The 12,784-nt window shown below is 49.8% G+C and overlaps 1 protein-coding gene across 3 annotated transcripts in view; it reads right to left on the bottom strand.

Moving 5' to 3' along the window:
• Nucleotides 1–12,784, bottom strand: part of MAP2K5 (mitogen-activated protein kinase kinase 5) — a 119,878-nt gene that overhangs the window by 70,258 nt on the left and 36,836 nt on the right. For all 3 annotated transcript variants that reach the window (XM_061558346.1, XM_061558347.1, XM_061558348.1), the window contains 4 exons: nucleotides 12,486–12,525; nucleotides 6,834–6,902; nucleotides 6,588–6,669; nucleotides 5,172–5,233 (listed from right to left, as the gene is read on the bottom strand). In XM_061558346.1, coding sequence (XP_061414330.1) covers nucleotides 5,172–5,233; nucleotides 6,588–6,669; nucleotides 6,834–6,902; nucleotides 12,486–12,525 — 253 coding nt within the window. The remainder of the gene's footprint in view (nucleotides 1–5,171; nucleotides 5,234–6,587; nucleotides 6,670–6,833; nucleotides 6,903–12,485; nucleotides 12,526–12,784) is intronic.

The raw sequence follows: 12,784 nt of genomic DNA, 5'->3' as shown, positions 1-12,784 counted from the left end.
CCCTACGCTTCCCCCCCCCCTGCCGGCTTGTCCCCCCCCCGTCCCCTCCTCCCACAACTCCCAACCAGCCCCCCCCCCCTCTCTCGCTCTCCCAGTGAAAAGAGGATCGCAGTTGTTTACCTCAAGGCAAAAGAGCCCCATACAGAGTGGAAATACACAGACAGCTGTTGTGTTGTATCGCGGTGGCAGGGCTGCCCGCGCTTAATTGTAACTGCGCCGTCGTTATTGCCAGCTTTTCGCGCAGGAAGGCTAATAAATACTGGCAAGGTTACAAAATGCATTCAGCTCGGTAACAAAAAACGGCGGCAAACGGCTTGACAAGAGAAATTTCGCGAGTGGCGCATTAGTGCGGGTCGTAAAGAGAGGAGAGAGAGAGAGAGAGAAAATAAAAATAGCGGAGCGCGCACCTCTCGCATTGCACCGCCGGCGGCGTGATGCGATTCACGCTAAAAACCAACCCCTCCAAACTCCAGCGCACACAAAACATTTTTTCTCTTCAGTTTTTAGCGTAACCCTCGCCCGGATGAAAAAGCGTCGAGTTGAACGCATTTACGCCACAAAAAAAAAAGCTCCAGACGGAAATAGAAAGTTGACTGCGAGCACCTTCAAAGAGTCTCTTTTACCCACTCGTAGCTTCACGCCGGCATTCATCATCGTGACAGCCCAGGCAGCATCGGCGCTCACTCCCCCAACTCCTGTCCTCCGAAGGCCCCCTTCTCCGAAGGCTGCTCTCTCCCAGCCGTCACATTTTTAGCCGTACCCTTGACCCCGACTGGCGCTCGCGTTTTTTGAGAGCGTTCCTCCGTTCGCATCGACGCACCAACAAAAAAAAACCCAACACCGGCAAAACGAACGGCGGAGATTGATTCATTAGCGGCGCGATATATATTCATTCTTTTTTTTCCCCTTCCGCTGAAAGTCACGGGGGTTTTTTTTTTGTTTTATTCGGTAAGTAAAGTTACCTAAAGCAAAAGGCCGACACGTGTTCCAGGTCATCTTTATTTAAGCACAACAATTACGGCCATGAATTATAAAGTCATGCTCCGCTCGTTAGCGGGAGCCTATTAATAAGGGGGCCGCTCAAGTGATGCCCGGGCGGGCGGGCGGGCGGGCGGGCCCACCACGGCTCGGGTTTAAACCCCGCAGGCCCCGTCGCAGTGCCCGCCCGGGGACGCACGGCCGAGTGGAACCAACCGCGCCCACAATGTCAGCGCTCACCTTCAGAGTGCCGACATCGCCGCCACTGCCACCGCTGGCATGCGTGCGTGCGTGCGCTCACACGCGAACGCACGTACGCGCGCACGTATAGGCCCAGATACATGCAAGGAAGGCACTGCCCTTCACCGGCACGCACGAAAAGTCGAGATATTTGGTAAATTGTACGGGGAGAAACGAAATTGACCACTTCCCCAACCCCACATCAAACCTCCCCGTCCTCCTCCTCCACTGTCCAATCCTGTGCCATGGTGGTTCAAGGAAAATGTCACCGTTCAGGGCTGCGAATCAAAAATATCTCATTTTTGTCTTGTTTCCCCCCCCCCCCCCCCCCACATTTGTTACATGCTGTGTAATTATTTTATCCACTCAATAATAGTTAACAGCTCATTTGGCAAATGCACCACTGGGTGAAAGAATCTCCACACCGAGTGAGTCATGGGGAGTTGTTGGACTTAATGACGCTGGTCTGTGCAGGCGAGTGAAGATGAAACCCTCCGACTGCATCATATATCACTCGCCACCAATGTTGATTCGTGGCCAAGAATCAAACTCAGGTCACCACCAGGTTCAAAACACAGTGCGCTAACCATTGCGCCACCACTCCAAACCAGAGTGTGCGCATAATATTACTTAAAGAGTAAACCTTTTCTACAAACACTGCCCAAAGTGACCGCTTTCATCTTTGTAACGATCGCAAAAGGGGTTGTCACCAAAAGCGCCGTTGAGCCACAGATAAGCGCGCGCTCACAGCTGCAAGGGGGCCAGGAGAATACAACACGGCAAAGGATTACTGAATCCATCCGTGCAGAGATTTGAGTGTTATCCCCTCGCATGCGTGGGTAGGTTTCACTGGGTCCTCCAGTTTCCACGCACATGAAGCCAGACACTAATTACCAGAATATGGTCAAATATTCCAATGCAGAACCCTCCTTAAAAATTTTTTTGAGACTCAGTGACCCTTTCCTGTTTAAATAAAATGAATTATTATTGTATTGCGCTTATAAGCGCACATTGAAGGCAATGCAAGGCGGACACGTGTATTGAAATAATCTTTGCTCACGCAATCAATGTGCACTTTTGAGTATGTCCAATACCCATGCAATGATCTTCAACTCGAGCAAGATGCATACATTTGCATTGCGGCTCTAAGAATCACCGAATCACTCGAGGAACTCGCATGCGCACAAACAGGTTAGGGGTGAAAAGGTCAAAGTGCATCCCTGCTCAAACGGGCAAAGGGGTGGCAAGCTTTTCAACGAGCAGCGCTGCCCAATTGCGTGAAAAATTCCAAATTCCCATGACGAGAGGCTTGCCTTCTACAAGGCGACCGACCGCCCGCTGATGACTGTCGAAAAAGACCGAACGGTGGTAGTCATTTTACCGTCAACGCAAGGCGATGATGAGCTAAAGCTCAAGCAACCCCTCCATGACCTAGAATCTGAACTTGCGACCTTCAAACGAAACTCTGAAGAAGCGTCATAGCGCCACGCACGCACGCAGGCACCAACGCACAATCGCGCGTGCAGAAAAACACAACGCGCTCCCCCAACCATCGCTTTCCGTACCACCTGTTACCCGGCTTGCGACAGCCCCCATTTTACCAACCACCCACCCCAACTGCCCCCCGACAACCCATCACTAACCCCCCCCCGTCTCATAATTGGCCAACGACAGGCACCCCCCCAAACCCCCCCACCCGCCTCCACTGCCACCCCCCCCCCCCCCAATGCAACGGACGACGAGCGCCGCATTCATCGAGGAAGGACCTTGATGGAGAGCGCGAAGAAGCTCGGCACGGTGATATACGCCGCTCCCAAACTCCCATCTCCGCGACCTTGGCGCCGCCGTTAACAAAGTGGACTGGGGCGAGGGGGGGGGGGGCCGCGGCCGGAGTGGGGTGCGGCGGTCGGGCCGGCTCACTGCTCCCGCTCTGCTCTTACTTACTTATCGACCGGGCCGCGTGAGGAATTGGCCGATATAATGTCCAAATGGATATCCCGAGCCCTGCTGTACGTCTCTCTCTGTGCGACAGCGAGGCAAGCCGCCTAACCTCGTGCCAAGTGGACTTTCGCATTTTCTTTTTTTTTTTCCCCGGCCGCGATGAAGTTGGTGTGCGTGCGTATGTGCCGGCACGACTGTGGCCGTCGCGCCAGGCCGGCTCAGCCGGGATGACGTCGGTTAAAGATATTGATCCGCGGCCCATCTCCCACACTTGAGCTGCGATACTTTTTAGTTTTACCTTGGTTGCCTATAAATGCCGGTCCTCTCAACCTCTCTTTCTCCAACCCCCCCCCCCCCAGCCACCCCCGTGTGTATAAAAATAATACGATGAAATATAACCTAAATCTTGCGAAATATAGTGCCGCTTTAAGAGCGTTACGTTTGTCGAGTATGAATTGACAACAGGTGTTGATGTGCTCTTATATATGTATGCCTGTGAACATTTCACACTTTACACACACTCGCGTGATTAGACACACATCATGCGCTTTACATATTCCCCACAGCACTCAGTTAAGGGCTGACTTGAGGGCTTGGCTCAGATCGCGTAGTATTTGTGTATAAAATAAAAAAATACAACCCGATGCTTTATATTTGTTCCAGAATTATGATGCTGAATTCATGCTTCTGTTCAATGCAGGACATTGCTAAAGTAATTAATTCAACGTTCATGCACGTCACTTGCGCTGCGTTGTGTTCAAGCCGGGGGTTTGGGGTGCAGCTGTGTAGTTGCACAAACACATGGCGCAACGTGCCATTTCCTGGATCGCCAGAAGGCAGTACAGCAAGTGGACTGATCGCCATCTGTTTCCATCTGTGCGGGGACAGAGTGTTCCCCCCTTGCACGCCGTGGGTTTTCTGCGGTTTCCTCCCACTTGTATGAACACTCATCGTTAATTGGCTGAAAACACCTTCAAATAAAAACCCAAATGCAGGACCCTCCTGAAAAAGAGTCCTGTGACTCAGTGTGCCCACCCCCACACACACGAAGTAAACAGTCTGTTGGAGCAAGTGCTGCTAGCGTGCATCATGGAGGCCAGCATGGCACACAAAGAGTTGGTAGCAAGCAAACACAAACCAACACACAAAGACAAAGATCCCAACCTCCCCCCCCATAGCCTTAACACACTGTAGAGGCAAGTGCTGTTAGCGAGCACCTATGAAGGCCAGAACAGCACACGAGGGGGTCGGTGTCCAGGTTCATAGCGCAGCGTGCTAAACGCTACACTACCGCTCCCCACACACACGTACCAACACACACATAGGACACATAAACACAGAGGAGAGGTAGACAAATACAGACGGGGAGATAATGGGTGTGAATGAGACATACAAAACAAAGACAAAGATCCCCTGTATAGCCTTAACAGACTGTTGAGGCAAGTGCTGTTAGCGAGCGCCTGTGAAGAAATGAGACATACACACATGCCGAAATACACACACACTCACGATGGACACAGATACACACGGAGGTGAATCCCCGATTCTCTCCAACTGCTCGCCCACTGGCGGTCAGTCGCTTTGTGATCACTCTGCTATCGCGACGACCGTGGTTACCGTTCCCACGAACTTCACTCATTCATTCCTCCATCCGTGTTGAGGCCTCGGCCTAGCAGCCTTAATGTTTCGTGTCATCTGCACCGTGTTCAACCACCACGCTGCAGGCCGCAACGCTTCCCCCTTTCCGCTTCTTTCCTCGCACTGCTTGGGTGTGGAATATCCTCGCAACGTCACTTTTCCCCAGGCTATTGTAACCTTTCTCTATTCAAGAAACGTATTAACTCTTATCTTTTACAACTATAACAGTGTAGTTTGTTGCTGTCGGCTTGGGAGTTTTTGGGCCTTTGGGCCTGTGCCCAACAACCCGTATTAAAACATATATATATAATACAGAGAGACAAGGGAGACACGGACACGAATTAAGACAGATTTGTGGGCAGACAGAAACTCACCGCCACTGCGATGCGGCCAAGGACGTGCTCAGGGACCATGCCGTACACGTCCAGGGAGCCCCCTGCACGAGACACGGGCACGAGTCAGCGCCAGCACGCACACACACACCAGTACGTACACGCCGGGCACACACCAACGTGCACACACGCAACGACAAGACGGATCTCCCTTGCAAAATAGCCGGGCTTACTGGCTAAACGGGACCGTCTGTGTGACGAATCACGTACACACAAACTAGAAACTCAAGCAGCTTCCATTCGCCACCAAATTATGACGCATTTGTACAAGGCTAGGTGGACTCTGAGTTGGCGAAGGCTCACGATGTGATGGCGATGTCACGAGAACGCTTGTGTCAGCCTAGATGTCGAAGGCCCTCCTGCTGGCATGAAGTCAACGCGGTGTTAAGGGGTTAACCGAGTGAGATGACCGGGCAATGTTTCACTTCTGCTCCCCACTGTACTTTCGCAACACAGTATTCCCTCATCATCCACGAACTTGCTATCCGCAATTTTGTCTGTCCGCGAATCACATCTGGAAATCTACTCGGCTCCATCGAGAGAGAGACAGAGAAATAAAGTGATGAGATGAAGTGATGAGAATGTGATGCGAGAAAGTGAGTGCGTGTACATATATACGGACACACGCGTCTGTACGCCAAGTGTCAAATAAAATAAAAAATGCTTCACCGTTAAATCCTCTTCTATAGACATGAACGGTATATGTTCAGGCATCAATAATACTCAATGCCAATCAACAGCAATGTTGTACAGCAACGTATGGGTATTTGTTTAAGCATCAATAACGGTCAATGACGATCAACAGCTTCGATGTACGGCAAGGCCCTGCGCTTTAAATAAGAGGTTTGTCAACTTTTTTTGGCCGCTCGATTGAATCGTCTAGAGAAATACAATTCAGTGTCCTTTATTTAACCATGCCCGAGTCCACAGAGAGAAATGACCTAGTTTGCAAGTGAGATGATGATGATTACAACATAGTGGGGTCTCCTTGAGGACATTTGCCGTATTTTTTTTTATTTAGCAGAGGGGTTCTTTTGTGCAATTTGGGCTCCCGTACCGGAGCACATCATGGCATCGTGGGGGTCGCAAGAGATGCTCGCGGCTTGGGGGAGAACCTTCATCCAGCGGTGGAATGATCATGACCGATGATGAACAATGATGTTGAGCACACTTCGCTGTGCGCGTGTGAATACCGATCAAGTGAAAACACTCGGAAATAGCAAAAGCCAAACCAAGAGCGACTCGTCGAGAATTCACCGGCAAGACGGGTCCTATGGATGCCCTTTAAACAGACGGCATTTTTAATCACTCGCCAACAGCTTAGCAAGGAGTTATCCGAGAACAGTTCACCGAGTATTTTTTTTTCCCACATCAACGACGGATGAGAAAGAAACTCACCGTCCATGAATTCCGTCGCGATGGATATTCTGTTTTCAACAAAAAATGCACCGTAGAAGGCTATGATGTAAGAAGAATCGCACTGTGGGTAGATGAAACAAATACAATGAACAGAAACACAGGACAGATATAACCCATGTTCACTCCTGTATAATTAGTGCGAGATTTTTTAAATATATATAAACAACTTACACAGGATTAGCGTTAACACTTCCGTGGCAAAGATGGAGAGAACGAACGGCTCACCTTGTAAAGAATGTCCAGCTCTGACATGATCTGCCTTTGGACCTCTGGCGTCACGTCCAACGGAATCACCTGGACGAGGGAGGATTTTTTTAAGAAACGCGACTCCACGCTTTACTGGAAATGCAAGCAGACGAAGCCCTCGCAAAAACTAAACGACCATCAGCCCCACGGCCACTGTGCACTGCAGGTCACGGGGGCAAGTGGGACAGCAAGGGGGAGGGCGAATATTGCGATAGGGAGAGGCGGCGAGGGGCAAGGCGAGACAGTGGCGATGCACTGAACTAAAATAGAGCGAGTAAGAAAGATGGAAAGAGTGTCGGAGACCGAAAGGGATGACAAAAAACAATTAGCGGCTGGCGAAAATGAAGAGAGGAAGGTGCAGATGGAGAGGTTGAGATGCTAATACACAAGGAAACTCAGCGAGTCTTGAGATGTGTGACATACTGTAGCGGGGGGTAGCGGCTAGAACTAACACTAATTTCCCCGCAGGCCTAACGCAGGCTCAAGAAGGAAAGTTAACCCTCCAAACGCCTGCATTAATTGTGCTGCTTCTTACCGACCGCCCATTAGTGGTAGGTGGAAGGGGGAAACATCGTACTCGCCACACACGTATAACACTTGTTTCTTTGCAACGGCATTATACGTATATATATATATACACACACACACTCGTCGAGCTGGAATACGCAGAATTCAAATTCAGGCACGGGGCGCCGGATAAAAAACCAGCGGGCGATTGCGCTCACGCGCCACAACCAAAAGCGGCGTGTTCCCGCCGTTACTCCCGAAGGCGTTAAACAAGGGCGCCGGGCCGAGCGCGGTGCGGCGGCACCACCGCCACGCGCCACCACCGCCACGCGCCGCGTGCCCACCAAGCGCGCCGTCGCCCGCCACCCCCCCCCCCAAAGCCCTCCTGCCTCTACTCTTCACACTCCAGTTAAAACCACCGCGAGAGTAAGGAGCTCCGGCGAAGTCATTTATCACTGCCAAGCCACCGCCGCCGCAGCCGCCACGCGCCCACACACCGCCGGCCCGCTCCAACCGCACGCCTCCCTCCCTTCCACTCCGGGGTCACTCGCTTTCCTAGAAGCTCGCAGGAGGGCCCGAGCGTACGGCTTGGCAAAGCTGAGCTGCGTGCACCCGCCCGCGCAATTTCGCACGCTGAGAAGTGGTGCGGGAGTCTTACGAGGGTGGGCAGTGGTGATTCCGAGGGTTTTTCACCGTGAGGTTTTATTCTAAACCATTGTGCGCGTGAATGCGAGTGCAAAACGCAGAGCGGGAGACAAGTACAGGTGAGGGCCGAGAGTGCTATGGCAAAGATCGCCCGTACAGCCTACGTAGAGTGTTGGGGCATACCGCTGTTATGGCGAGCACCGATTAAGGCTGGCATATCACACGAGGGGGTGGTGTCGCTAGCACCACGCACGGTTGCCTTCGTCTCGCCACTGCTGACGTTTACCCACTGTACCAGGTACTCGGGACAAGTGCTGATCTCGCTCGTCACAATAAAGATAAAAACCTAATTAACATTAATTAATCACTCTCTTAGAAATTGTCGCTCCATCTTTGTTTTCTAAATCTCTTTCATGCGACTCAACTGTGTCGCTATTCTCTCACTAGGAGTTTATAAATCAAAAGGGCCAGGGGATGAGGGGAGGGAAATTCATTTCTCCCTAGGGCCCCCAATGGGCCATCACACACACACATCCACGCCCCACACAACCACAAAGGAAAATGCAAAGATCTCCTTGTATAGCCTTAACAGACTGTTGGGGCAAGTGCTGTTAAGGAGTAGCACCTATAAAGGACGGCGCAGCACACGAGGGGGCGGGTGGCCAGCACAACTCCTAGCCACCTCTGTCTCCACAGTGGCGATGTTTACGCACCGCACCAGGTACTTATTTCAGGCTGAGTCGACCTAGGGGAGGCCCAGGACCGGTTCAGATGATCGTCACTGGTGTTGGCTGTGAGCGGGAATCGAACCCGGGGTCGCCGGGTTCATAGCGCTGCGTGCTAGCTGCTGCGCTACCACTCCCCAAAGACACACGCACACACATTTACACAGACAAGCGATAGCCAAAGCAACACGAGGACTGGGTAGTAAGTCGACAGTGGTCCTTGCAGATGCTCAATGTCAAATTCTGAAACGTCTACCCGTCCCACACGGAACGCGCAAGGTACGACAAACTCATAATCGCTATTTTGAAACGAGCAGAACAATAAAAAAACACGCACGAGACAATGTCTCTTAAGCAGTATATTTTACAGCCTTTCCAAAGTGCTCTAATTATAAAACTGACAGGATATGGCAGCCCTAACTAAGGCTGTATGGGGCCCAGGTGGTTATCAATAAGGTAAGCTGATCAATGAAGATGGCTTTTCCCCAATTTAATTAAAACTGAATTAACAACCTTGGAATACTGTGTATAGAAACAATTACAAGCATTGGATACACATGTGCATGTGTGCGCGTGCACATAAACACAAACACACTTGTGCACAAAGACAAAGACTTCCCATATAGCCTTTAACAGGCTGTTGGGGCAAGTGCTGTTTGCGAACACCTATGAAGTCCGGTACGGCACACACAAGTGTGGGTGGCCAGCACCATGCCCAGCCACCTTTGTCTCCCATGGGGCAATGTTTACACACCACACCAGGTACCGTTGTCAGGCTGAGACGCCCTAGGAGAGGGCCTAAAACCAGTTCAGATAATCGTCCCTGATGCTGGCCATGAGCAGGAATCGAACTCTTATCGCCAGGTTGGTAGTGCAACATGCTAACCACTACGCACACACACACTCACATACAAACAAAGTCAAACATCCCGTGTAGCCAACACACCCACGTACACCCAGAGAAAAAGATCCCCCCCATAGAGCCTTTAACCATACTTAGGGCCAAGATCAAGGTCATGAGGTCAACATCGCCTATGCTAGAGCCCAAAGTTGTTGTAAAGCTGACACTCGACTTTCAAGGTCCGCTCTGACATTATCCCACCATCTGGCTTTTGGCACTGGAGGTTGCTTGTAAATGGGTTATCTAAAGCACTTGCATGTCCTTGATATATGGCCAACCTTTCAAAGCGTCTTGCAGGCGACGAGGAACGCGCAAATTACAGACGACGCTCACAACCGGCAATGAACATGACTTCATTCCTCGGCACGTTTAACGGGTAACGGAGAATGCTCTCCATCGCATCAACATAAAATATTAACGGTGGACTTCATGACTGCAGCAGGAGAAGGCAGCGGCGGCGGCGGCAGCGGCGGCAGCGCAGTGGCTAAGTGGCGCTGCACTATGAACCTGGCGGGGCGATGTCCAAATCGGGGTCCCGAGCCACGGCGAAGTACGGTCAAACGCCCCACGAGACCAACGCGGTGCGTGGGGAAGCCTTCATCCTGCAGCGGCACTGAAGGGCTAGCAGTGACGCGGCATCGCTTTCGTCGCTCATTGCAGAAGTTCACGGTTCAGATCCAGCGGGCCACCTTGGTTATTGTTTACTGCCGGTGTATTGACTAAACGTACACGCCGTCCGCTTCGCAGCGGACGTGGGGGAATCCTGTGACATCATTCGCAAGCGTAGGCCAATGTGTGCTGGCACAATGTCCAAATTTGTTGAATAATCATGCACAACTTTTGTATGTGTGTTGCAATCATTGACCGACCTCCTGGAAAGAAAATGGCAGGACCCTCCTAAAGAGAGTCTTGAGACTCGGTGATGATTTCATGGCTAAAAAAGCATACCGACGGTAAAATAATAATCGGCAGATGAATCACATTTTGTCCCTGCAACTATCTATAAAAAATGTTTCTTCAATACAATTTTGGGCAAACGTCTTCTGAATAACTCTGGTGACAGCACGTCATCTCGTCTGTTTCCCCGGAAATTATGCCGAATATCTCTCTCGCTTATATTCTATTGCATTTGAATGTCATACATACCAACTTATTTTAATAATTCAAAGAATTTAATAATGATTCCAGAAATTATGTTTTCATTATTGGTAGAGTTTAACATTTAGAATGTGTATTATTTTAAAGAAGTTCAGCATACATACATACATTTGAAGATTTATTGGAAAATGAAGAATTAGCATTCATCACGATAATTATTATTACGAATGAGTAACGAGGAGCGGTGGACACTCTGCCCCATTCGCCGTGTCCTGGATCTCAAAGGGACCTCTCGCCGTGACCGTGAGCGATGGACAACACCACGAGGCTTTCACCGCAAAGCACATCACCACGCTTTCACCAAAGAAACGTTTCGACATAAATACGCCATTCCCTCGTTATTCGCGAGTGATAACGTTCCGGTGACGCCTGTGAACAAAACGCACATTTCGCGGACAATGATATTGGCCTACGAAAAAAGCCTATCTTTGTAAGGAATTACCTTAAATAAATTTGAGGGGGCTTTCAAATATACAGAAGTGATCACAACACAAAAAAATTATTGTAATAAACGTGAAGTAAATACGAATAAATATTAAAGTATTAAATCATAGCTTATAAATGCACATACCGTAAATTATGATGACGATGCTGCACAGTAGAATCACATTCTCTCTCATCACTTTATCTCATCACGCTCTTTTCTCTCTCTCTCGATGCAGTCGCATAGAGTTCCAGATGCGATCCGTGGACAGCCAAAATGATTGATATAGCAAGTTCGTGAAATAACGAAGGAACACCGTAGACATTCGTCGGCATATGAAACGAGCCGTTGATCCCTGCACGATCCACCAATCCCATTTCCAGAGCGCTGGATTACTGGTGTGCGTCGCCATGCCCGGCAGGTCTAATTGCATTAATAGCCGTTGCGCTCTAATCCTAATTTTAATTACACTGCAATAAATTAATTGTGGAATTAAAATGTAAATATTGCGGTGGCCGTAATCACGTTGTTAAAAAGCACAGATTAAAATAAAGAAACGACATCCTCCCAACGATAAAGCAGGACCATAATGCATTCAAACATAATGCTATCCACATAATATAAATCTGGGAAAGTGTGCAATAGTACAGTTTTAAGTTAATTAACCGGGTGGAGTGATGGCGCAGTGGTTTGTGCAAGGCACTGTGAATCCAGTGATCTGGGTTCGATTCAGAGTCGTGGCTGCCACTCTCATAGAGTCTTCAACAGATTGTTGGGACAAGTGCTGTTAGCGAGCACGGCACACGAAGGGATGGGTGGTCAAAACCACGCCTGGTCACCTTTGTCTCCCCAGCGATGATGTTTACACACCGAACCAGGTATTCAATTGAGTCGACCTAGGGGAGGTCCAGGACCGCTTCTGATATTCGTCACCGGTGTTGGCCGTGAGCAGCAATCGAACTCGGGTCGCCGGGTTCGTAGCGCAGCGTGCTAACGCGCTAAACTACCGCTTCCAAGTCAACCCCGTCACCCGCCCGCGATGACCAACGTGGTTTAAAGCGATTTAAAACCCCCACTTCCCAAAGGCGTAGGGAGGCCTTCATCCAGTAGGGAAAGTGACAAAGGGCAGGATATTATTTATTCTGATTATTCATACAGGAGGTGGAGAAATGTCTAATGATGCCATTTAAACTATGCGTGTATAAAACTATATTTAAGTCTGAACACGGACGTACGTTGGAGGGAATCTCTCCGGTGTACGCTTTACCCACCTTTATTGCCATGATCTTCCCGCTCGGGAGGTGATTGGCTCTGCCGAAAACAAACAGCAAAGCATCGGACACATTGTCAGCATCGTGATGACAAACATCAGCCTTGTAATGATTCACCCATTCATCGACTGTGATCGATTCTTACGCTCACGATACAAGCGTTCATGAAAATTACACGCGTGACATGCCTCTTTTGTGTTTTTTGCTAATAGCGCAATTAAAACTGTACAACCGGGACAGACAAAAATGAGACGTAATAGAAACGGGACGGTAAATACAGAGACAAGGCCACATAAAAA

The sequence above is a fragment of the Lethenteron reissneri genome, chromosome 24 (genome assembly GCF_015708825.2).
Source record: "Lethenteron reissneri isolate LAM-NWPU_2019-01 chromosome 24, ASM1570882v1, whole genome shotgun sequence".
Taxonomy (NCBI): Eukaryota; Metazoa; Chordata; class Hyperoartia; order Petromyzontiformes; family Petromyzontidae; genus Lethenteron; species Lethenteron reissneri.
Note: the sequence above shows the minus strand (reverse complement) of the source record. Positions and strands in the feature narration are given on the sequence as shown.